The sequence below is a fragment of the Chenopodium quinoa genome, unplaced genomic scaffold (assembly GCF_001683475.1).
Source record: "Chenopodium quinoa cultivar QQ74 unplaced genomic scaffold, ASM168347v1, whole genome shotgun sequence".
In the NCBI taxonomy this organism is placed as follows: domain Eukaryota; kingdom Viridiplantae; phylum Streptophyta; class Magnoliopsida; order Caryophyllales; family Amaranthaceae; genus Chenopodium; species Chenopodium quinoa.
In genome coordinates, this window is record NW_018745281.1 from 1,290,648 (window position 1) to 1,316,887 (window position 26,240).

The following is a 26,240-nucleotide window of genomic DNA, read 5'->3' on the forward strand; positions in this document are numbered from 1 at the left end:
TCGTTTTGAAGGTGCTATCAGCAAAAATTACTGTCAAATAATTAATTAAACTAATAATTACTGTCAAATAATTAAACTAATAATTAATGTCAAATAATTAAACTAATATCAGTCGTGTAAATTCTTAATTAAACTAATAATTACTGTCAAATAATTAATTAATTATAATTTTTTTTTTTGATAACAAATTAGTAATAATTAGATTTAGTTGTTTCATAATCATTATTTTATAAAAGTATAAATTGTAATGAAAACATAAGTTAATAAAATATGGTGATTTGTAGGAGAGAGAAAATATAAGTGGGGTATTGAAAAAAGTAAGAGAGAGAGTAGTGAGGATTTTTTTTTTTTTTTTATCATTGGTGGGATAAAATTTCCTCGCGAGGAAAATGAGGATTTTAGAGAGAGAAAGTGGATAGAGAGAGAATGAGGAAAACATTATTTCCTCATTGTTGAGAATACTCTAATAGGGAGGTTTGTTATCTATTGACCATTAAGAACTACATACAATTCATCTTAAAAGGTAACATAAATAGATTAAATACTAGATAATTAATTAAACTTCAACAATGAAATGGTGCATTCAAAGTTAGAGGTCTATGAGTGAGGAATAGCTCGAGTGGTTAGAGCTTCCCTCCCGGTTCAGGGAGATCCGGAATCGATTCTCACCCCGCCCATGTGGCTCTCTAAACACCAAAAAAAAAAAAAAAAAAAAAAGTTAGAGATATATGAGTCTATTCCTTATATTATGAAATTCACGAAAGATATAGAGAAACATCTTTCGTAAAGCCCCTATTTTTTTAAACATATATTTCTTAATACAAATCACTGTAAAATGTTTGCTGATATGCCTTTTTGTTTTTGAATCATGTAATGTTTCCCTGAATAAAAATAATCTTACACTAAAGTTCACAAGTCAAAAATACGATATGAGGATTACATATCGCCTTCTCTTGCAACTGCAAAAGTTTTTTTGATCCTTCTGTTGAATGAGATTAATTGTAATCTAGGTATCTAGCTATGTAACATTACTAACATAGATATTTGACATTGATACTAATGCTTTTAAGCTCAAAAAGCACAAAATAAAGTTACAAATGCAGTGACTAGGCTCTTCAATTTTGGACTCTAATTCTTGGACACAACCTGGCAGGTATTAACCATTTGCCACCACAGTGCGTCACTTCCATCACTCTTGAGACTTAGTCAGCATCACCCAGTCCGTCACTTCCATCGCCTCTCTTAGATATCGGTGTGTAATTAGATCCCGGTTTCTTCTTTATTGAAGCAACTTCAGCATTTTTCCGCAATACTGCTCCTGGAGATGGGTATGGACGCTGCTGGAAAAGAGGGCCCTGGAAACATACAAGACCAATGAATCATATGATGAACATGAAATCTTTGAAAATTTATTAAACAGAGGTCCAAATGCCCCAATCCATCCACCTACTTTTTCACCTCCTTTCGAACTTCGTGCCAATTGCCAATAATGTATACTTTGATAAAGGATGGAGTGGTCATATAATATGCAACTACAAAACAACCCAGGGAGATGGGGGGTGGGGAACAATCATAAATACAGAATAATTTCATTGGGAGTTTCCTTAGTAGTGTAGCCTATAATACAATGACTATCCCTGGTATACAGAACAAACTTAGTAGAATGGTATGCAGTTAGTAGTGTACCTCTTACATATTTGTCAAGCTCAAGACACCTTCACCCTTTATTATACAAAGTAGAACACAGTCCACTAGTTACAAAGATATAGAATTAAAGATTCTACTATCAACTCTTTTAACACAATCCTGAGAATCCTCATTCCTCAGTTTCTCATCCCAACTTATAAAAGCTTAAAACACGTATTACTTTCTTTGGGAAATGTGACTGTCCACAATTAAAGGAACAAAAGATTACATGCTTTCTAGTTTCTAGTAAACAAATCTGAAATATGAATCAATCAGAGACAACTTGACAAAGGCTAGAAAGTAAGTTAGCTCAGCTAAGTAGATAGTGTTCAAGTTACCAAAGGCCCAAAGCAATGTTAATTGGTGCTTTTTCACTACTTGAAACTCTGTATTTGATAAACAAAAGGCACATGTTTATAAGATTATATTTCAGCAGAAAACTAAAGGAGAGAGGTAAACATGATTACATGCGCAAAAAAAGGTAAAGTGACCATACCGTCGCTGTAGTATCTGCTGCCCGTGGCTGTACCCCTTTGAGGCCTACAACCCTGTAAACATGCAAAGAACAATTACTTTACTTTTCAAAAAAAAAAAAAAAAAAAAAAGAGAAAAAGGTACCACACTTTCCTAAATTCATGAACAAGCATGCCAAATTATATGCATAGTCCGTGGAAATAGGTAAAAGATGGCCAAAATGCCTAATTTCTTCTTCATTGTTCACCTCACAACCACAAACAAAAAGAAATAGGGTAAAAATCCACTAAAGTAAAAGTAGTCAACATACCAGCCTCCACGTGGAGCATCAGAATAAGAGCTTGGGTCCATAGGATCCAACTCATCATCCTCAGTGTAGGTCCTTTTTTTACTGTATCTTCCACCTCCTTTATTGATTGGAGGTCGTGAACCAGACCTGTCACAAAGATGCAAACATTACTCAAATGAAAGAAGTTTCCCTCCCAAATTTTTCCAGATAGGCATTTAAAGTTTGAATCAGACCATCCTTATCTAACAAGAAAAATTAATAAGTGCTAAGGAAAAGAGAAGTCAGAAAACCCCACCATCCTAAGCAGCAATTCTAATTCAGCTGCACCTCCTTACAATTAAAAGTAGGGTTTCTAGGCCCAAAAATTTTCACGGCATAAGTTCTACAGGTATCATATTTAAATGAAAAAAATTTTATATGAAGAGAAGCAGGCAAATGTGATTCCGATTAAGGTGGGCTCCTGGAAAATGGCATCAAAAGTTTGCAGCCTTAATCCAACTTCTTTGGAGAGGTGACACAAGAATTGACCTAGTAAACTCTTATATGACAATGTTGCGAAAAACTGCTAACTGAATACATTTAGATTCTTCATAGTGATAGAAGTTTAATGGAGTCGAGGCATTAGCTAACATTTAAGGGTTTGAATAAAAAATATAAATCTTTGATGTTTCTGCTCCTCCATCATTTACATTCTTCAGAATCTTCACAGTAATAGAAGTTTAACAGAGTCTCAATGTAGTAGCATAACAATAATGGGGGCTGAAAAAAGTAATCTTAATCCTTGATAGTACTTCTCCAAGTAATGAATTGTCCTAGTAGATATAATTCACTGTCAATTGAGGCTGATTTTCGAGCACATACTACAAGAAGCTCTGAGTATCTTCTTTGACGGGAAGATAAAAGTGAACTTTTAACTTTAAAATCTGATTGTTCTCCTTCTCCCTGTCCCTTGCTAGTCTTTCAAAGCAAGAACATTCTCTTTGCAAGCACTAAGCAAGTAAACTGCTTTGCTAGTCTAGGTTATATAGATATATAATAGCAAATCAAAATAAGATCAAAGCATAAGAATAATTGCCAGGGCAATTTACCAATTACACAAATTCATAGCGATCACTTAACATAAAGAAAAGACGTTCCATACCTTTGATTGGAAGCACTTTTTTCTAAATCTTGTCTGCCATCCATGTCACTAGTACTCTGCTGCCTGGTTCCACTGTGCCCTAAGTTTTTGCATTGAGGAAGGTTCAGAGTCCTGGGTTCAAGCAGTACAAATTACGATGTTAGAATTAAATGCTGTAGGTTCAACAGAAATGAGGCATAATAACCTCTCGGCTCTCACGCACAATGAAGTCAGGTCATATAACTACGGAACATGGTAGTTCATCTGATGCTTTGCATCAACGTCACCCTGGGGTCAACCTCATAGTTAATAACAAAAGCAAATATCTAAAGGATAACAAATTTGGAAAGGTAGTTGCTTCGTGAACATCATGTCATACTTGTTTACCAGGAAGGCAGGAAATCACGTGCACGGTAAATATACAGTACTATCAATCCAACAAGGAGCATTGCTCACAGGGGAGACCAACATACCTTGTGCAGTGGTTACAGTAACCCCAGGCCTGTACAAGTCCTACCCCCCAACCACCACAGTTCGAGCATTTCTCTGGCATGGAAGACTGCTCCATCCAAATGCTTTCATTAAGCCTGCTTGAAGTACCACCTGACATGTGCACTGCGGCAACTTGCTGCACCATTTGAGGATGTTCCCATTGCGAAACTTGGGTTTTCTTATTATAGTAGTACTTTTGACCTGCACATATTGTACAATCATTCTAATCACCGACCACAACAAAAGTAAAAAGGTAGCATTGAGCACAAATCAGTCAATCAAACTGTAGTGAATCAACAACTTGTTTGACTAAGAGACATACAGGCATCCCACATCAATAAAATTAGGATAAACAATGCTTTTCAAACTTGACTAAAGGTGTTAGACAGGGTTATGTGTCCAAGAGTCGAGAAGGCCATCTCATGTATATTTTGGTAAAAAAAAAGTGTCCAAGTGTCATACTCTTGTCTGAATGGTGAGTATCTAACAAGGTTACACAAGGTGAAATGAAGAATCAAAATAGGATGGGCACTGTGTAAATTGTTTGGTACAAAAAGAGAGTAAGAGACATGGCATTTAGTTGGTAGATTATTCAGTTAGCCACACTTGTTAACTTGTATGAGAAACATGCAAACCCTAAACTAGAAAAAGATATCCTAAAAGACATATATCTCTTCCATACAGAGCCTGCATCTGGTCAATAGGATCATAAACTTGGTCAAAAGTTGCACAGCATACCAGATGTTTCGTCAAGTGCTTCTTCCCAGTCTTCTGACAAAGTTGTGGTTGAAGTTGAAGGGCTTTGAGTACTCGTCTTTGTTTCCACTGGCCTTTCCCATTGACTCTTTCCAGTACTTTGGTTGTAATAAAATGAAGCACCACTTTCAGGGTCCTTGGCTTCAATCTATACATAGATGTTTACCACACCAGCTAAAGTTCTTAAACAGAGCTTTTTTAATTCAAAGCAGTAATACACATAGCTCCAAACTTAGAAGACCCATAACATATACATACTCCTTCCATTACCAAAAGTTCGACTCACCTTATTGTAGCTTCTTGTTTCTAGGAAATTTCGAAAAAAGTGGGTGTAAGTAAAAGGCTGATAAAGCAAGAGAGATGGAGAAGAAAGTGGGTAGGTAAAAGAAAAGGGTGGATAAAGTAAGAGAGTGGGCAGAAAGGTTTAAATAGTGTGGGGTAAAGTGAAATAAAGTATATTACTTGATCAATATTGGGAACGGAGGTAAGAGGAGTAAGTTAGTAAAAAGAGTCTGCCAAAAATGAAACAAAGTAAAACTCAAACTTTCCGAAACACCTCAAAATGAAAAGTGAGCCAAAATTTTGGGAACGGAGGGAGTATATTACTTGTGGAACAATTATTGCGTAAAATGAATGTAATACAAACTACTCATGTTTTCTTCTTTAGCGACAGAAAAGATATGCAACAGAAGAAGCAATCACAACTCACCCATCCAGGAAGAAGGCTGATACCACCTGACGATTGAGTTGATTGTGCCTCTAGGTTCTGGAATTCAGGGTAAATGGAGAAAGTAACTTTGTTAGTGGCCTGACTGGCCTGAATGGGATGAATGCAAATATAACATTTAAACACCACACAATTAAAAAATGAAATAAAAACACATAAAACTTCCAGACCATATGTTGCATCATCTCATTATCCTAAACTAAGGGTTCTTTCAAAATTCTTCTTGCTCTCAACCATTACTTTAGGTAAAAGTGTAAAAAGAAGGTCCATCTACATTTCATTGGTATTAACGCTTTTAAGGAAGAGGAATCCTAATATCCTATTTTAAGGTGGGCATTAACCATATAATTTGCTAGGTAACTGTTTACTAATACTGATCATAATAATATTGATAATCTTCGGAAGGCTTAGCTCTCAAAATTCTTCTTGCTTACAACCTCTGCTTGAGTTACACTAAACACATACAGTATATAACAATTTTTAGTATTTACGATTCTAGTGGGAAAATCAAATCCTATTATACTACTCTAAGAGTCAGCATTAACCAGTATTGTGTGCCTGTCTGCAAATGCTGAACATACAGAACAAAATCTAGTAACCTAGTATGAGATTGGGTACAGTTTTGTAATTTGCTACGTTATTAGATTTGTTGAATCGAGCCAAAAATTACTATTTGACAGTATCATTTGCCTTTTTCCCATTTACAGTTTGCAGGGCGTGGAGGCAAATTATGTTATGCTACTCTCAACCTCTGATTGAGGTAAAGGGAACAACACCTTAGCATTTACTTTTTACAGGAAAAATAAATTCAATTATCCTATTCTAGGTCTGAGCTTTAACCAACTTTGAACTCTACTCAGCTAGTAACTACCAGCAAGAAACATACAGAATCATTTGTAGCAAAATCATCTTTAGCACGCTCATTTTTCAAAATTCCTCTTGCTCTTAGCTTCTGTTTAAGGTACTCCGGTAACTCTTTTGCCCCATGGCTCTGATGTGATTCTCCAGCTAAATCAGCATTTTTATTGCTTACTTCACCACCACCAAAACCTGATGTTTCTAATCATCAAGAGCAGGTCATCAATGATATGAATAACTTTACTAGACTATAACAAAAGTTTGAGACCAGTCTTACTTGGTAGTACAGCATTCGAATAAGCACCCCCACCTGGCACACCATAACCATTACCAATCTCCAGATTATCTGTCAACCAAACCAGCAGCAAATTAAGAAAGAGTGAAATGCAAAGGTAAATAAAGGATTATCAATGTATAACTAACTCATTATAGCATGTCAAAATAGTTTCAGAGATGCCAAAATCTACAAAAACATCACCACCTCCACCACCCAGTGAGAAGCAATATGTATACAACTGCCAAATTACTAATTTAATAAAAGCGTATGCCTAAAACCAACAGAAATTTTGGCCACAAATAAATTCTATAGTCACGCCTTGTGCATAATACAATTTGACCTTTAATCCCCCTTTTCTCATTCTGACTTTGGTTTGTGTTTCAAACTTCTGAAGGTGAGATCACAAGATAGGTGAGTAAAAGTATAACATTTAAGTGTTTTTTAACAACCATAACTCAATTTACTTGAGATGACATACAATATTGAGCAAGAAAAACATGATTTTTTTTTCTCATTCAATCAACCAATACAAATTAAGTATAGATTGAAAGAAGTACAAGAACACCTACTATATATCTTGTCAAAATAAAGTCTAGGGAGGTCTAGACTTACGTATCCTAACCACAAAATAGTAGATCACAATAAGAGGAACTGTTTAAAAGAGACATACTTAATATCATTTTAAATTTTAATCACGCCATTCAAAAATTAATCTTAATATAGAGTACTTTTAACTAAGTGTCCCTTTTTCAAAAGATGCTATTAAGATATCTAAATTCTCTCTCCATCCTCAATTGGATTGGAAGGTGATCCACATTTCCCATTATATAAAACCTAGTATAGACTGAATAAGTGTAAGGTTGCTTACATATGAACCTTCACAAACTTGTAATGGCTGTCATTCTTGTATTGTAGCAAAAAGGCCAAAAACATAGATCATAGCATGGGTCATGAGATCAAGTAGTAATTCTCTTCAGCTTTAAGTACAACTAGAGGAAGAAAGAAAGTGGAATTGAGCTTCAACGACATCATTAGAAACAGAGATGCACCAATTTACATATAAAAGTCATCTAAGACTGATTAATGTTTACAGCCATGTCATAAATAAAGTTTATGTGCACAATGATTTGAAAATGTTGACTTAAACAAATGAAGTGCAACTAGAGGAATTAAGTAAGTGGAATTGAACTGTAATAGTATCATTAGAAACACAGCTGCATAAATTTAAACAAAAAGTCATCTAAGACTGATTAATGTATACAACCACATCATTTATAAAGAAAATGGAATTTAACTGTAATGGTATCATTGGAAAAACAGCTAATCTAAGACTGATTAAAGTATACAACCACATCATTTATAAAGCTTGCTGTCTTATTTTAAAGTCCAAGGTTGTAAAGTAGATGGGAATTTAAAAACCAAGAATTTAATGTAACAATAAGGAGAAGTCATATATAAACCTTTCCCAGAAGCTGAGGGCTTTCCTCGCTTTTCAGCCATTTCTGCTCGATGATCTGCTGTAAACTTCAGTAAATGTTCCTGTATATATCCAACAGATAAACAATTAAATACATATAGAAGGCTCAATAACTAAGAGAATAAATATTCAGAACTACATATCAACAAGCAGCTACCCTGGAAACCCAGGGCTTACGGTGATCCATAAAATAAACAGATTTAAATACCTTAATAGCGTTTGGATCACACTGTCCAGATAAAAAGTCTTTCTTATCTTCAGGCAGTGTGCTAGTTCCTCTGGCCTGTCTGAAGTAACAAAGCTAAATTATGTGAGAGCCATCTTTCAGCTGTACATTCTGCCATTGTTTATTCTATAGAAGAACTGAAAAGAATATAGGCAAACCTCTGGCTTTCAATAATCCTTTGAGTAGCAATTTCCTGATCAATCAAGGAAAAAGAAAAATCAATCACATTCCTATCAGCACTAAATTAGCTTAAAAGTAAACAAAAAACCAGATCTCCAACAAGCATACTTGCTCACGTAACACAGCAGCCTGAGCAGCAGTCTCAATCTCATCATTGGGTTGTTGAGGATAGTGCAAAGCAGCTTGGTGATACAGTCCTTTATCTTCTCCAGAAGCATATTTATCTGTATCTACAGGTTTCTGCCCACTATCCACTAAGGGAGTTCCTTGCAAAGCTTCAACTTGAGAATTTGATAAGCCACTTGGATGGACATTAGACGGATCAGATATGACTGCTCCCGATTGAATACAATCGGTTCTATCATCCTGCACCTTCTCTTTATGGTCACTGGCTGGAGCTCCCTGTGCTACATTCTCTGAACTTCCGACATTTACAGGCAATGGTTCATCACTAGCACCAGCATCAAAACAAGTTCCTGTTCCAGGTTGAGGTGGCTGAATCATGTTGTGTGGTGCTCCATTGAAGTTATTGGGGATTGATTGTTGCGGAGGTTGATAGGCTGGCATCAGATGGGGTAACCCATTACCATACTGATAGTTATTAGGCATTTGGGCAGGGAACTGAGCATAAGGAGTGACACTAAATTGAGGTGGTGGACCAACATGTGGATGAAAGGCTTGGCCATGTGGAGGTTGAGTTGCATAAGGAGGTACAGGAAATGAATGATTCATATGATGTTGAAAGAATTGGTCATGAGGCCTCGGAACATTGCCAAAATGCTGTGATGGTGGTACAGATGAAGTTGGAGAAATAAAATTTGGCGCAGATTGCACACCAGGTGGGGGAGGATTTCCGCGAAAGTTATCCATTTAGTATATATTTTCAACTCCTAAACTTACTAACAAAGAGAATCAGGTTGGATGATCCTTTGAATGGAATTCCAAATGTCGATACAATATACGAAGTATTATCACCAAGCTAAAGCTACAATTCACCTGCATGCACGAATACCACACATTATGAGTAAGAAGCCATATGTAACCTCGTGATAGAGAACTATGAGCCAACAACAATATGTTTTTAGGTTCACATCAACTTATCACAGACCGTTACTAAATGGAATAAGTGACAACTTTTTCTGGACATCTTAATACCGATATTCGAATGGAAGGAGTATTGGAGTAACTTATAGCCTGTAATAGCGAAGGAGAGAAGAGGATGAAAATAAGGAAGAATTGATTAATCCTATTTGATAGCAAGATTTATCCTCCCCATCTATAATACAAATTATTAACCCCTTACTTGAACTTCCTCATTCCAAGCATAACCGAAATTGCGAAATTACAACATTTTCAGCTAGTAAGCACCAACAAATAGTAATCAGAGATAGGGTAGGAGGGCCCAAAGAGAAGAGGTCTAATTTCACAGTTCAATTCTAACATTAAAGGGTTCTGCAACACATTAGCAACCAAATTTGATTCAATTAATTATCACATAAATAATTTTAGGGAGGAAAGGCACATTTGATTCAATTATCAAATTTCTAGCAACATAATCTCTAGTTATGATCTTTCATATAATGTCAGTAATTAGAACCAATAATTAAAATTTTCGAACCCTAAACTTACTACACTGACAATTATAATTAAATTAGATTAACGATAAACCATAGATTGTGAAATTGACATGATGATTACAAATGGAAACAGCAAATTACCTCAGAAGCTGCTTCAATGGGGGATACAAGTATCAAAAGGCGCTTCAATGGAGAACGAAGAGTGCGCTTCAATGGAGAACTGAGAGAGAGAAGGAGGGAGGGGACTACGTGTCTACGTTCATCCGGTTATTAATTTTTTATTTAATTTTTTTATCTTAGTAAAATTGATAATAACCCCATACACCGAAATGACCAATAAGTTAATTGTGGGGTATAATTTTTAAATTAAATGAGGATATAAGTGTTATTTCATCTTAAAAAAAACTTATTTGGTAAAACAGCTTTTTAGAAAGCTTAGCCTAATTAGTGATTTTGACATTTAAAAAAGCTAATTTAAGTGCTTAAGAAATACTTCCTCTGTTCTTTTTTACTTGACCTGTTTTTTTTATCACGCTTGCCAATGCAAAATTTTAACGATCAATAACTTTAATTCTCCATAAGTAAAAAAATATAAAAGTTATATATTATGATAGTATTTATTGAGACGAATTCAAAAAGATCCAACATGAATATATTTTTCCTTACATATTATTCACTAAACACGGTCAAAGGAGGGGTGGCGAATAGTGTAAAAGGCAAAGCGAGTCAAGTAAAAAAGAACGGAGGAAGTAGCTTACTAAAAAGCTCTTTTACAAAAATCTCATTATAAAAGCTTTTTGAAATTAGCTTATTAAACAAGCTTTTTTAGCTATTAAATACACTAAAACAGCTAACAATTGACAACTATTTTGCAAACACTTTTACACAATCAGCTATTTATAACCAGTTAATCAGACCATCTAGTCAAAGCAGCTATTACAACCATTTATCTCAATCAGCTACCAGCTAATTACTAAACCGGGCCACAACCAAAGAAAATAAGGGAAATATCAGAGGGGTGATAGTTAGTGGGGCTCACCATGACGTCATACTTAAGACTTTAGGCAAAGTGGTCGTATTGTTGGTGGTAAGTTGTGAAACATATAAGCTCTTTTAAGAAGCTTTTTCATTAGCTTATAAATGTATTGAAAGAGATGCCGAAGGAGGAATGTAGTGTGTGGTCAAAGTGATGAAGACTTGAAGTTCCATGATCTTAGCATTACATGATGGACTACTACCAAACACGATTAATGGTGGCAATGTACTATACTAAGGCCTTGTTCATTTCACCTTTAAAAGAAAATATTTAGTAAAAATAATTTAAGTTCAGTGAAAATAATTTCAATTTAATAAAAATAAGTCCATTTCAGTTAAATTAATTTCAGTTTAGTAAAAATCAGTAATTTTAAAAAATAAATATAATAGAAAATCAGTAAAAATAATTTCAGCTCAAAAAATAATTTTTAATTCAGCAAAAATAATTTCAGTTCAGTAAAAATAATTTCAATTCAGCAAAAATAAAGTGCAGTGAACGGTGCCTAACAACTTTAACTTGAATACTACTCATACTTGATTCATTGTGAGCTTGCAAAAAGAACCTTATAAACGAAATGATTAAGTTGCCCTAGAAATTTGGTTGCACTATGTGAGCTGACAAAACAAAGCTTTAGAATACATGAATAAAACCAAGGAAATTTTAACTTTTACCACCATGAAAAAACCACTTATTGGCTTTTACCACCTCCATAAAAAAAGCTTTACTTTACCACCAACAAAATTTCAAAAAATTAGATTTCATCGCTAACTAACTGATTATTCCGTCCATGAATTCGTTAGTAGGGCCCACCTTTTTGACATTTCCTCTTCGTCTCCCCCGATCTTCCATGCCAACCAGCCGGGAATGAAATCAACTCCACATCGGTTGGTCGGAATTTGGTGTGGGGCTAGGGAAGGGTCGAAATTTTGTGTGGGCTAGGGGGGGTCGAAATTAGGTGGTGTTAGGGAGGAGGTCGAAATTTGGTGGTGGCTAGGGTTTTAAGAGTGGTCAGAATACGGTAGGAGGGGGCTTTATGGGTGGTTGGAATTTGGTGGCTAGGGTTTTGGGGTCGAAAATCGGTGGGAAATAGGTCAAAATTCGGTGGCAAGGGTTTTGAGGTCGGAAATTGGTTGAAAGGGGGTCAAAATCTGGTATTGGGGCAAGGGCAAGCTGGGGTCGAAATCCGGTGGGTCTAGAGAAGAGACTCGAAAATTGGTAAGGGAGGGGGTGTTGGGGATAGGGCTAGGGTTGGCTGGCCTGGGCCGTCAATAACGGCAATGGGCAGGGAGCCGATACTGGTGGCAGGGCTGGGAGCCGGTTGGTGGATGTGTTTTTATTTATTTTTTTCATTTTTTTCATTTTTTTTGTTATTTATTTATTTTGTAAAAAATTAGTCAATAATATAGTGACACGTGTACATGGTAGGCCCCACTAACGGATTTATGGCGTGAATCCGTTAGTTGGGGGTGATTGGTGGTAAAAGCCAACTTTAATTATTTTTATGTAGTGGTAAAATAAAACTTTTTTTGATGGAGGTGGTAAAAACCAATAAGTGGTTATTGGCAGGTGGTAAAAGTCAAATTTTCTAAAACCAATGCACCAAGCTCTCATCATTATTTCCAAATGGAGGACTTACTGCTTCACTTGAAACTTTAGTGATTAAAAATTGCCCCTTGCTTAGCTTCAGCTGTTGCGTGGAGTAAAAACAAGATTGGGTTAAGAGTTAGCGTAGTCCCAATTCATCAATATATAAATGTGAAGCATAAAAGGGAAGGAAGAACAGGGAAAGGTCTTGACCCTCCTGTCCCTCCATATGGGTTACTACTCCAGTAACTGTTGATACATGGTAATCTAGAAAAATCCAGTGTATGTAGATTATCTAGAATAAAATAGAAAAATCTAGAATTTATAGTGTATGGAAAAATCTTGTAAATAGTTCTTGTTGTAAATATTATAGGAAAAATCTAGAACTAGTGCAAGGAAGAATGGTGGAACAAGTTAAGAATCAACATACTCCACTGTAAATACATGCTTGTGATGTAGTGTGGAGACAATAATATTACCAAAGCTTGGGTAAAATAAGAACTTTCACAAAATTGTTGTATCGATGAATAAACCACCCACCAAAATATTGTTGCATTATACAAAACATTACCATTTGTATATTGTTGCATTATACAAAACATTACCATTTGTATATTGTTGCATTATACAAAACATTACCATTTGTATATTGTTGCATATACAAAACATTTGTATATTGTTGCATTATACAAAACATTACCATTTCTAATTTATTGTAACCCTACAACTTGAGGTTTAACATAATCCTCCGCCAACCATAATTGAACCAAATCATTCTTCCGTATTCGAGAAGAGAGAAAAGTAAGGGTAAATTTTTTTTTCCAGAAAGATTGAAAGATCAGAATAATTCAATTTTAAACTTGGAATAATAAGTTCATTGAATTCTGACATATTTTACCAGTCTTTACATGTCGATAGGTCAAGGTCTTCTTTCAAAGAAAGTTGGTGTTTAATGATATTTGCCACCAATGGCAAGCCCTTGCAAAACTTCTCTGCTATTTGACATCCTTCTTCCTGCTAGAGGTGATGTTGCTAGTGGCAAGTGGTAGTTAGAATGCCAAACACACAGGACGGATCTAGAGCAGAGATTGAAAGTCGAATAAGATTTGAGATGATTTTATTTTAATTTTATGTGCCACGTAAGTAAACAAAAACCCTATGAATAGTGATTTAGGATTAAAATTATTTAAAAAAAATAACTTTAAAAAAACTATCCAAAATATCTGACGAATGAGATAATATTCCTAATGAAAAAATTATATACATATATATATATATATATATTTTTTTGAATAAAACAGTAGAATTTCATTAATTCATAGAAAGGGAGTCTAACAAGACATATGAGGAAACTTCGTTCGGTATGGAGTTTTCCCACACTTGTTCATGATTACAAGGAACTAATCTTGCTAAGTGGTGGGCTACAAAGTTCCCATCCCGTTTAACATGAGACCAAACAATGGAAGCAAGGCTGGCACTAGCAAAGATGATGTCCTCCAAAACATTATCAACTGCTGCTAGAGAAAACGATTTCTTCTTTAGCTTGTTTACCAACACCAAAGAATCTGCCTCAAGAATGATATTACTGAAACCATCCTCCACAGCCTTCTGTAACCCGTACCAAACAGCTTTGCTTTCGGCAATTAAGGGATCCCAGCGAGCCTTATGCCTGCTAACAGCCGAGAATAGAACACTACCTGTGCAGTCACGAGCAACAGTGCCCAACCCTATCCAACCATCATCAGAGACCCTCGCATCCACATTGACTTTGATACTACCTGGAGGGGGGGGGGTTCCAGGTCTCCTGCTGGACAGAGTAGTAGGAGGAGCTGAACTCCCATAGATCTTTCTCGTGTACTCATCAAAGTCGACAACAAGCTTGCTATGCCTGTGAAGGATGGCTTCATCCGGATCCCAAGCATTCTCAAAGACCCATCTATTGCGCCGAAACCATATGAACCAACTCAGAAACAAACTTCTCTGATATATCTCAGGAGGGAGGTGTTCTGCCCAGTTGAGAATTACCACTCCGAAAGATTGTGAGGAAACAAGGGGGAGGGTTGATTGGCATCCACTTCGCAACCACAAACCATGTGAGCTGGGACATAGTACCGTAGCTGCAGAGCTGTCTCCGTCACTGAGGTGCAGCAAGGACACTGAGGGTCCTCTGTCATGTGTCTGTAATGCAGAAGGTTTCTTGAGGGCAAAGTGTTAGTACAACACCTCCAAAGGAAATGTCTTACTTTCGGAGTGACATTTGCCTTCCATATCTCCACCCAATATTGCTCAAAATTATCAAGGTCCAGAGACTTACCTAGTGTATAAGTGGATTTAACACTGTAATGTCCATCCTTAGACCATGCCCATGTGAGAACATCCTCCGACAGCCTGTCACTCAATGGGATCGCCAATATAGCCTGCTTATCACGATCGTTAAAAATACCCTCAATTTTTTGCAAATCCCAACTGCAATTTTCCTTATCAATAAGCTCTTCCACATAGTTACACATCTCGACATTCCCAGCAGATGTAGCAAAGCGATTCTCATCGTCTATAAGCCAAGGATCGAACCAGATTTTTATTTTTTGACCATCTCCAACCCTCCACAACGTGCCTTCCTTTATGAGCGCTTTCGAACTCCACAGACTCCTCCAAGTATAGCTCGAGGATGGACCTAGTGATGCCTCTAAGATAGTCGTACGGGGATAATATTTTGCCTTAAACACACGACTGACTAGAGAGGTCTCATGAGTGGCCAGACGCCACAATTTCTTCCCCAGGAGTGAAACATTGAAGACCTCCAAATCCCTAAAGCCCATACCCTCTAAACATTTGGGTTGGCATAGGGACATCCAGCTCTTCCAATGGACCTTTCTACCTCTCTCATCCGAACCCCACCAAAACCGAGCCATCATAGCATGAATATCCTGGATAAGGGCCGATGGGAATTTATACACACCCATCAAATAGGTCGGGATGGCTTGTACTACGGACTTTAAGAGGACTTCTTTCCCCGCTCTAGACAAAAGCTTCTCCTTCCAACCTTGAACTTTCTTCCAAACACGATCCTTTACAAAGTTGAAAATCATTTTCTTTGACCTACCAACGTCAGTTGGCAGTCCAAGATATTTGGTGTGATTCTCAACCATTCCCATACCAAGAATCGAGCTAAGCATTACACGAGATGTTAAGTGGACCCCTTTGCTGAAAGACACCTCAGATTTATCTAAGTTAATTTTCTGCCCGAAAGTTGCTTCGTATTTGTTGAGAATGTCAACAATGACTGAACATTCCTCCTGAGTGGCTCTAGCAAACAAAAGACTATCATTTGCAAAAAACAGGTGAGTAATTTCCGGACCATTCTTACTAGCCCAGGCTCCGTGGATCAAATTTCGTTCCGAAGCTGTCTGTAACATTCTAGACAAAACATCAGCAACCAGAATGAACAAGTAAGGGGAGATAGGGTCACCTTGACGAAGCCTCGAGACGGAGTCAGAAGATCCGAAGGGATGCCATTAATAATGAAGGAGTATCTCACTGTAGAAACAAAGGACATGATGGTATCAACCCAGCATCCCACAAAACCTAGCTTGATCAAAAGCCGTCTCAAAAATTCCCACTCCACCCGATCATACGCCTTACTCATATCTAGCTTCATTGCTGCCATCCCCCGTCTACCTGTAGACCTCTTTTTCATAGTATGAAAGAGTTCAAGAGCTATCAGGGCATTGTCTGTAATCAAGCGTTTCAGAACAAAAGCACTTTGGTTTTCTGTGACCATTGTATGGAGAAGGGGTTTTAGCCTGTTAGCCACAGCTTTAGAGGCTAATTTATAGAGGACATTGCAAAGGGAGATTGGTCTGAATTGTGAGATACAATTGGGATTTTGAACTTTCGGTATCAAGGCCACATGTGTTACATTTATGCTGTCCAAAGGAAGTCTTCCTAGAATTAAGTTGTTAACAAAAGTCGTAACGTCATCCCCCACAATATGCCAGAATTTCTGGTAAAAGATAGCATGAAATTCGTCTGGACCAGGGGCCTTGCAGGGACCTATCTGAGATAAAGCACGGTACACCTCCTCTTTGGGATAAAGCCGACACAGGGAGTGATTCATGCTATCTGAAATCATGGTGGGAACACTGGCCAGAACTTCATCCATCAACTCTGCATTTAACTCACCTCTAGTAAACAATGACCTGTAAAAATCAAGAGTAATACTCTCAACATTGGACTTCCCTGTGCCCCACTCACCTTCACTATTATTAAGGCCCTTAATATAATTTTTTCTCTTTCTTTGGGCAGCCTTATGGTGAAAATATTTTGTGTTACGATCCCCGTCCTTAATTTCCGACACTCTAGAGCGAAGAAACCAATAAGCCTCATTTTTCTCATGGAGATCATTAAGGATGTTTTCCACCCTGCTACATTCGGCAAAGTGGGCTGGGGTTTTCACCTTTAGCTGGGCTTCCTTCAACTTTTCCTCGGTCTCAGCAATCTTCTCGCCTAAGTTGTCAAAGGCATCCTTGCTCCACTTAGTTAAGACTTGAGCAATATGCCATAGTTTGCTGGGCATATCCAGGTGACTCAATTCGTCCTAAGAGTGTTTGATCACGTCTTCAAAACCTTCTTCAAGCAACCAACAGGTTTCGAACCTAAACTTTCTCCTCTTGAGAGTCTTCTTCTTAGCTTTTTTCTGATCCGTATCCAGCAATATACCAACATGATCGGATTGGAACTTAGTTAAATGGACCACTGAGTTCCTATCAAACCATGAGCACCAACGGGAACAAGCGACGAACCTATCCAGTCTTTCCCTAACAACACACTGAGGATCATTACCACGTTCCCACGTAATCCACGAGCCCTCATAACCCAAGTCACGCATATGGCAGTCATCAAGAACACTTCTAAAGGCATCAATATCTCCCTGGTCACGCAAAGTTCCACCCAACTTCTCGTTAGCACTGAGAATTTCATTAAAATCCCCTCCAAACACTATAGGATGAGGGGAAGCAAGGAAGAGCTCACGCATCAACTCCCAAGTTCTATACTTTGATGGCCTATCCGCCCACCCGTAAATGCCAGCAAATCTCCATAATCCACCCCCATCTTCAGTAATATCCCCACAGATGTGATGATCCGAATACGAGACTAAGGAGAAACGAACCCCTTCCTTCCAAAATAAACACAGACCTCCCGACCTACCCCTGCTATCCACCCCAAGAGACATAGAAAAACCGAACTTCTGTTTTAGCCTTTCCTAACGCTTACTGCTAATCATCGTTTCACACAAGAAAATTATATCCGGGCACAAACTACTACTCCAGTGACGGAGTGCTCGAATTGCTCGAGGGTTGCCCGCCCCTCGGCAATTCCAACAAATAATTTTCATTTCTGTTCAGGGGGTTGGGTTTCTCCAACACCCCCTACTTGACTTACTACTTCTCCCGAGAAAAGGAAGGAAGTGGTTTTAGCTTTCTTCACTGATTGCTGAAGGTCTGTACTCAGCTCCTCATGTGAAAAAACATCTAAGTTTCTCTTCATAGTACTGCCCCGAAGTAAAGTATCACCCCCATCCATCTTACTTACATGTTCCCTGTCATTCCTTTTTCTTCTAACCTTGCGTTTCTGGTCTGCCGGCTGAGAAGATGAATCATGATCCATCTCGACAACATCAGTAGAGGCATAAGAGTTCTCAGAAATAACTTGATCTTCCTCTCTAAGACCGACTTCCTTCTCTACACATACCCCATCATCTTGAGAAGTATCAACTAGGCTCTTGAGTCGTAAGAAATTTTTCGAGGTCTTAGGGTCCATGACACTCACCAATACAGCCTCCTTCTCCTTGGGGGTTGGGAAGTGCAACTTTCTAGCAGCTCCTGGAGGACTAAGTTTCACAGTCCCTGGATCATTATAACATCATACACGACCCTTTTTTGTCGAAAGCAGTCCTTCTTTCCACCTTCTTTCCTTTGCAATTTCTGCTTCAGGTTTCTTAGGTATTCTCCTAGGATATGCCCTTAACCAGGGACCATACTGGAACACTACCTCATCACATCCCTCCCTTATTCCATCCTTAAAATCACACCCACCTTCAGTATGATCTAATCTCCCACAAAAGAAACAAAAATCCTCCAATCTTTCATATTTTATTGATACCCACTTCGATGACGAATCTCCAGTGGCCAGAAAGAGACCCATGCGCAACGGTTTTTCAATGTCGAACATAACTTTCATCCTCATAAACTCCCCCCATCCCAACGGATCATTCTCATCGAGCTCCAGGAAAACACCCATAGAGTCACCTATTTCGATTAAAGTTTTCCTGTTTCGTTTATTAAAAGGAACGTCCAATAGTCTAATCCATAAGGGGGCATACCTGAAAACCACCTCCGATGGCTGTTCATCACCGTCAATTTCCTTAAGGAGTAAAAGTTTCCCGTCAAAGAACCATGGACTTCCATCCAGGATTCGTTCCTTGTCTATCTCCCTGATAAATTGAAAGACGAAAAGGTTTGTTTCCACCATCTTGATCATAACCTTATCATGCAGTCTCCAAACCGACGTCAGAGTTCGCTTCATCGCCTCGGCATTAAATGGTTTTGTAGTTAAGAGTTTCCCTATTAGGGATAGAGGAATCTAGTTCTTCGAGTCTTCATCATCTGGAACAATCGAACTTGCACCAACTACCTTCGATTCCTCCTCTGTTAATCTAGTCTTCTCGAAATCGTTTAATAAATCATCAGCCATAGGAACAAATTAAATGACAGGGATGTGATTCATGAAAGAATACGTGAAATTGATGAGAAATATGATGAAATTGGATGAAAACGAGGGGAATAACTGTAACCCTAGGCGAGGGACAACAAAACCCTATGCAAGGGACTTATTTAGGTTTTTAATTTTTTAGTTAACTATGAAAAAATTATATATAGAATTAATGAATTATATTTGGTGAGTCAGCTAAAAAAATAAAATTCATATTTTCCCGCCTTTTGTTTGTTAGTTTTTTTTTTAATTTTTTTTTATCTTCTTAAAAAAAGTTTTTGCATTATTCTTGAACGTAAATATATGAAGATTGGATATTGCTTTAAATTAGTAATGATAATCTTTTAAATTATTAAAAAATTAAAACACTTTTGATAATTAAAAAAAAATTAAAGGTTTGTTACTACAGAAGTACACGTGTCGCATTCACAACAAAAAAATTTCCGCCAAATTTTTTAAATTTTTCTTTTTTGTTTCCCTTAAAAAATAACATGATGATAAAAAAATATATATTAAGTTATATCTATCTATACTATATACTAAAATAATCACCAGAGTTATCCTTAAAGTACACGTGTTGCATTTACAACAAAAAATTTAATGAAATATCATATTTTTATATTTACTTAAATAAATAACTAGTAATCATCAATAAATAATAACCAATCTATAATCCATAAGTATATATTTCAATAACTATATACTTAATGACACACTAAAAAAATTCGTGTTGATTCTAGTTGAGATAATGCACCATCTTTTTTTTGCTTTTTTTTTTTGTCATTCTCGTATGGAAAATATTTGTGTACAATAGAAATGCATATACTGATAATTAGTAAAAGGAAAGTCTAATATAATAAAATAATGAAAAAAATAACCAAAATAAGTCAAACTTTAGGTGATCTTCCAATATTAAATCAACTTTAATGAATTAAAAAATAAGTCTAACATTGATGTCTATATTCCATAAATAATCTAAGTACTAGATTTGACTTGTGACCAGTCAAACAAGTCATCAATTGACTTATACTATGATTAACTCTCAATTAAATAAGAATTGACTTAATTAAAAACAAAATATAGCTTAATATTAATTTTAAATATAAAAATTATTTTTAATTTTAACTATAGTAAATAATTTTTGTAAAAAATTGGGGTGTCAAGTTTGGTGTGTAAAAAATTGACGGTCATATATATGTGGTTGGCCACACCGTATAGCTAGCCACATATTCTTTGGATTCAAAACATCCCTCAACCAAATGAACTAGTAGTATATGGCAAAATTGCTCTTAAATTCTTTTGTCAGCCAAGATGGCTTTATCAAGCATTGTCTTTCCAAGTCCGTCCATACCTATGATTATGGATTCTGATGAGGTCAACTTCTGGATGATATCCGTAATGTCGTTTTCCCTTCCAATTAAAGGCAGTAGTGACGACTTCATATTAGATTCACCATTACGAAATGTATTTTGAGCTTTGGTTTGGCCAATAAGCTCAATGATGGACTTCACTTCTTCAAATACTCTGTCTAGTTTTCTTTGTAGCTCCTGAATCTCAGATGGCCAATTAAACCTTTTAGGATGCTTAAACATAGAATTAAGCATTGGTTTCTTGGAAGAAGAGTTCTGAGTGACAGCGTCAAGTATATCTTCAATCAAATCTTCTGCATCTAAGCAAAGAACAACTAAAGTGTCAAGTCGATATTGCAAGCAAAGTCAAATGCTATCATCCAACTGGAAGGTGTTTACGCTGTTGAACAGGTCCCGTGCTCTTATGGTAGTTGTTTATAGCGTTTTCACTGCTTCCTCACCCCTTTGGAATTTCTTGTATTCAACTTGAATGACACCAATCAGTTTAATTAAGTTCCGAAGCAGAGCCGTTTTTGACATATTGGAGGCCCAGGGCAAAATGATAATTTAAAAAATCATTATATAATTGTTAAATAGTTATGTAATTTGTTAATACGTAAATAATTTTATATAATTTGTTAAATACTTTTTCACTTTCTTTAATTGCACCATTTGGACATTTTCATTTGCACTTCTCTTTTGATCTTCTTTTGTGATTTATCCGTTAGAAGAAAAATATAATGAAATATCATATTTTTATATTTACTTAAATAAATAACTAGTAATCATCAATAAATAATAACCAATCTATAATCCATAAGTATATATTTCAATAACTATATACTTAATGACACACTAAAAAAATTCATGTTGATTCTAGTTGAGATAATGCACCATCTTTTTTTTGCTTTTTTTTTTTTTTTGTCATTCTCGTATGGAAAATATTTGTGTAAAATAGAAATGCATATACTGATAATTAGTAAAAGGAAAGTCTAATATAATAAAATAATGAAAAAAATAACCACAATAAGTCGAACTTTAGGTGATCTTCCAATATTAAATCAACTTTAATGAATTAAAAAATAAGTCTAACATTGATGTCTATATTCCATAAATAATCCAAGTACTAGATTTGACTTGTGACCAGTCAAACAAGTCATCAATTGACTTATATTATGATTAACTCTCAATTAAATAAGAATTGACTTAATTAAAAACAAAATATAGCTTAATATTAATTTTAAATATAAAAAATTATTTTTAATTTTAACTATAGTAAATAATTTTTGTAAAAAATTGGGGTGTCAAGTTTGGTGTGTAAAAAATTGACGTTCATATGTGGTTGGCCACACCGTATGGCTAGCCACATATTCTTTTTTGTTTTTTTTTTAAAAATGATTGGGATTACTTGATTAAGGGTTACTCACTCAATCAGGGGTTACTCGATCAATTACACGGTGTGACTATTCACACACAAAAGTGGCTTGTAAAACCTTATATTTATATCTTTATAATCAAATATTTCATGATAAAATATGTATTTACTATGCTTATAAAAACAACTATAGTTAAATTAGCTATATATTTTTTTTGAATAGCTATTAAAGTAGCTATATAAATACTGATAAAAAAAATAAAAAAAGTCTAACATGTCGTTTATTCTAGAACAGAGAAAGTAATTTATTCGGAGTAATAATCAGAGATAAAATCTAAAAGGTTGTGGCTGGAGGTGGAGGTGGTTGAAGTGTTGTTGGGGGTAGTTGGACTGTTTTGAAGTGCATAACGGTGGTCAAAAGTGGCGGAAGATGGTGGTCGATGGTGGGGGTTGGTGGTGGGGGTGGTGGTTGACTGTGGTGGCTTAATCAAGGCAGGGGTGGTGTGTTGGGGCAGAAATTAGAGAACAAAGGCTGCTGGCTGTTAATGGTGCAGACCAGCAGAGAAACGCTGTCCCAGACAGCGTTTTATGTTGTACATAAGACAACGTCTTATGTGTTTATTAATTTTTTTTTCTTTTTATTTTTAAAAAACAGAACATACAAATTTTTTTTAAAAAAAATCAACAACTAAAGTGCTGTCTCATGTTGAATTTATTTTTTTAAAAAAAAAAAACAGGGCATACCTGAAAGCTTACTTTGGTAAATACTTTTGCCACGCAACCATTTTGGTATTTATTTTGTCAATTGGGCTTAGTTTGGAGAAAAATCCCTAGCTGCTGCATACCATTGCACATCTCTTGGACACGTACAAAAAAAAAAGGAAATTGATCAGTTAGCACAAATTGTTTTCTTAATATTTGGGAACAAAATATTGAAAGTAATCAAACTAAAGGCAACTTCCAGATTGTAACTCAACTAATCTCAAATTTCATTACATATTCAGTAGATCACAAAAACTCTCTAAAGTAAAGCACGCAATCCACTTGCACTTTGGTAGCTTGAGTATGTATAAAAACTCCTCGCACTTAATACTAATTGTATGATAAACAAAAGGCGAAAAGGTTGTAGCAACTCAGCTCAGAATATTTAGCATATTTATACACTGCCGATGAAGATCAATCACACAACAAGAAACAACGGAATAATAGAAGAATTTGCCTAATGGAATATTCGTAGACTATTATGTATAAATTAAGAAAGAAAACAGTATACCTGCTCTGAGTTTACTTACTCTGCTTCTCCTGCAAAATTAAGGACCGACATTATCCTATCGTTTTAACTGTTAAGAATCAATTTTTTAAAAAAAATAACCTGTGTGCTTATCCCTTAAAATGAGTCGGCTAAATGCTCCAATGTTGTTCTTGAAAAGTTGATATCCCTGAACCAATTTAGTTTATTAAGCCTTGGCTGAAGTTTGATAATTTATTTCCACATTTATCATAATTTTTTATCAAACCAAAAGTAAGGGTTTTGAAGGTAGCAACATTTATCATAATCATTGATGCAGTTGAAATAAAACTAACCTGGTAAACAACGTTTTATTTTATAAAGAAGCTATAGGTTTTATTTTATGTATGAGCAAATAAAAGAGATTAGATTATTTTTTGTTATTACAGATTGTTGTTGAATATTTGCGCATAAAATTAAACATTAAATTTTCAAGTTTATGAATATGGTTAAGTCTTTTTAACAAAACATTATTATACATAAGATGTGTTATTGGAGTAGTGGTTAAAGTTAAAGTATAATGAGCATGAGGTAATCATGGGTTCGATTATTAATGTTAAATAGGTCATGAGCTTTAAATGAGAAATAATAGAATACTTTTAGAACAACTTTTACCTAAAAAAAATTAGTGTATTAAAAAACAAACTAAATATGCTTTTGACGGTATTAAATACATTTTCAGTAATACTTACTAGTAAATATTTTTTTTTACTCTCGATCCATATGAATAGATTATGTCGTCAAACAAGTGCACTACTACATTTTTGATCTATTGCAACCCCTAAATCCGTTGCATTAGGCATCAAAATCCGCGGCATTAGGCCTAATGCAACGGCCATGTACCGTGGCATCTGCTGGCGTTGCAGTAGGTCTAATGCAACGACTTATGACACCTAATGCCACGGCACCACTGATCCGTGGCAATAGACCAATACCTGTTGCAACGGCATAACTTATCCGTGGCAATAGAGTACTGACTAATAATTATGATGAAATTGAACCTATTGCAACGGCATAACTTATCCGTGGCAATAGAGTACTGACTAATAATTATGATGAAATTGAACCTATTGCAACAGATGAAGCTAATTAATACAATGGTAGGAGTACGTATCTACTGCAACAGATTGATCATTGTTTTTTTTTTTTTTTTTTTTTTTTTTTTTGTTGGGATGGAATGGTAATATAATATTAATTAGTCGGTACAAATCTAAATATACTAACATAAACAAATTAAAGTATCATTTATATGTAATAATTATAATGCAAAATACGTACATTACAAAATATTACTTGCCTATTTTTGATATGACATACCGTACTAATAATAAATAAAAGTTAGATAATTAATTTGATCTTCTAAAATACAAATTGTCAACATATATATAAGCCGAAATATCCAAATCTTCACAAAGCCGGAACTTGAATAAGAGTCGCCAACATATATGCACCATTTGTTAGATGGCTAGTCACTATACTTCGTACAATCTTGTAGTAACCTTGTGCATATCTTGTCAAGAACATATGCAGTTAAAATCTTTATTTCCAATTTCTTCCTGCAAGTAAGCTGGAATTCTGGTTATAAATAAACTGGACAAAACACAGTATGAAAGCATCAATTAGCCTACCCAAGCGACTTAACTGAAGGAGAGTCAAGCCTCATACAAATTTCATTTGATATCTGATTAATAGTAGAGAAAGTAAACTGAATTCATTGTATATGGTAGGTTTAACATTCAAAGATACTAAATATAGCAGATCACGCTAAGGACAATATATACTACGTGTTATTCTGCCCCTCTAGGTGCAAGGGTGGGGATTAAGTAAATCATCAGGATGCTGAACCCCAAAGAAGAAGAAGAAAAAAAAAAAAGAGCAGTATTAATAATGACACAGGTTAATAAGTTTTTCTCAAAGACATTTCCACTTTGAAAATTAGGTTAACGCCACTTCAGCAACAATTATAGGTAATGCAACAATAAGTTTAGTTAATTGTATCACAAAACAATAGTATGGTTTTGAAGTCAATTATGTTTTATGGTCATGTTGTATGCATATAGATTATTTTATGTACTAAAGCATAACAAAGCTCAGAAGAGGATATTTCTAGGTAATGCAACAATAAGTTACTATACAAAAACATAACATAGCTCACACGAGGATAAAGGCCTCAAAAAACCAGACATGAGGTTTTAGGAAAACCTTACGGTCAATTCTCAAACGCTCCAATGTTAAGTTGTCTATCTGTGGTAGACTTCGATCAGCCTAAAGTTTAAGATACTAAGATATATGAGCATAAATATAATGAGTTTAGTTACATCTTATATGAGCATAAAGAAGTGTTTTAATGTACACTGACCTTTAGCTTGTATGCCTTACGCTCAACCAAAAAGACCTTATTGATCCTATAAAGACCTTAAGTAACCCCTGCCAGCTCCAAACTCAACAACAGCAGAGAGATCAGATTGACAGTATTGCTCAGACAAAACCCCAAAATCCTACAAGTTGCCAAGAATCGATGCCTGTTGGCGGACATGCTTCTCTTGGTATGGCAATTTCCTTAAAGCACAAACAAATTAAGTGTACCAATCAAACAAACAGCATTTATCAATGCATACAAAAATAAATTCGATTCAGTGAAACACGAAAAAAGAAGACAGAGAAGCACATACCTGTCATTCTGTCTCTTAATCCAAAC

General features: G+C 35.7%; 1 protein-coding gene across 2 annotated transcripts; it reads right to left on the bottom strand.

Moving 5' to 3' along the window:
- Positions 1–852: 852 nt before the first annotated feature.
- On the bottom strand, positions 853–10,615 carry LOC110711536. Of its 2 annotated transcripts, none has more exons than XM_021889949.1 (14): positions 10,281–10,615; positions 8,671–9,558; positions 8,541–8,575; positions 8,365–8,443; positions 8,140–8,218; positions 6,680–6,748; positions 6,431–6,594; positions 5,527–5,583; positions 4,800–4,965; positions 4,043–4,262; positions 3,591–3,701; positions 2,471–2,596; positions 2,183–2,234; positions 853–1,355 (listed from the first exon to the last, which is right to left on the bottom strand). In XM_021889949.1, the coding sequence occupies exons 2-14, from the start codon at positions 9,430–9,432 to the stop codon at positions 1,203–1,205; spliced, it is 2,073 nt and encodes a 690-aa protein (XP_021745641.1). In that variant the 5' UTR covers positions 9,433–9,558; positions 10,281–10,615; the 3' UTR covers positions 853–1,202. The 2 variants fall into 2 exon arrangements, with proteins under 2 accessions (XP_021745641.1, XP_021745640.1); XM_021889948.1 differs by having other exon boundaries at positions 6,431–6,603; positions 10,281–10,614.
- Between the last annotated feature and the right edge of the window lie 15,625 nt (positions 10,616–26,240).

What these genes read in the sequence shown, in the direction of transcription:
- LOC110711536 (XM_021889948.1), bottom strand. Translation starts at nt 9,432, where the DNA reads ATGGATAACTTTCGCGGAAATCCTCCCCCACCTGGTGTGCAATCTGCG. An exon ending in ATTTTGCTACAAATGATTCT is followed by an intron (nt 5,584 to 6,430) that starts GTATGTTTCTTG and finishes CCTGAATTCCAG; the next exon opens with AACCTAGAGGCACAATCAAC. An exon ending in TACTGTAACCACTGCACAAG is followed by an intron (nt 3,702 to 4,042) that starts GTATGTTGGTCT and finishes GCTTGAACCCAG; the next exon opens with GACTCTGAACCTTCCTCAAT.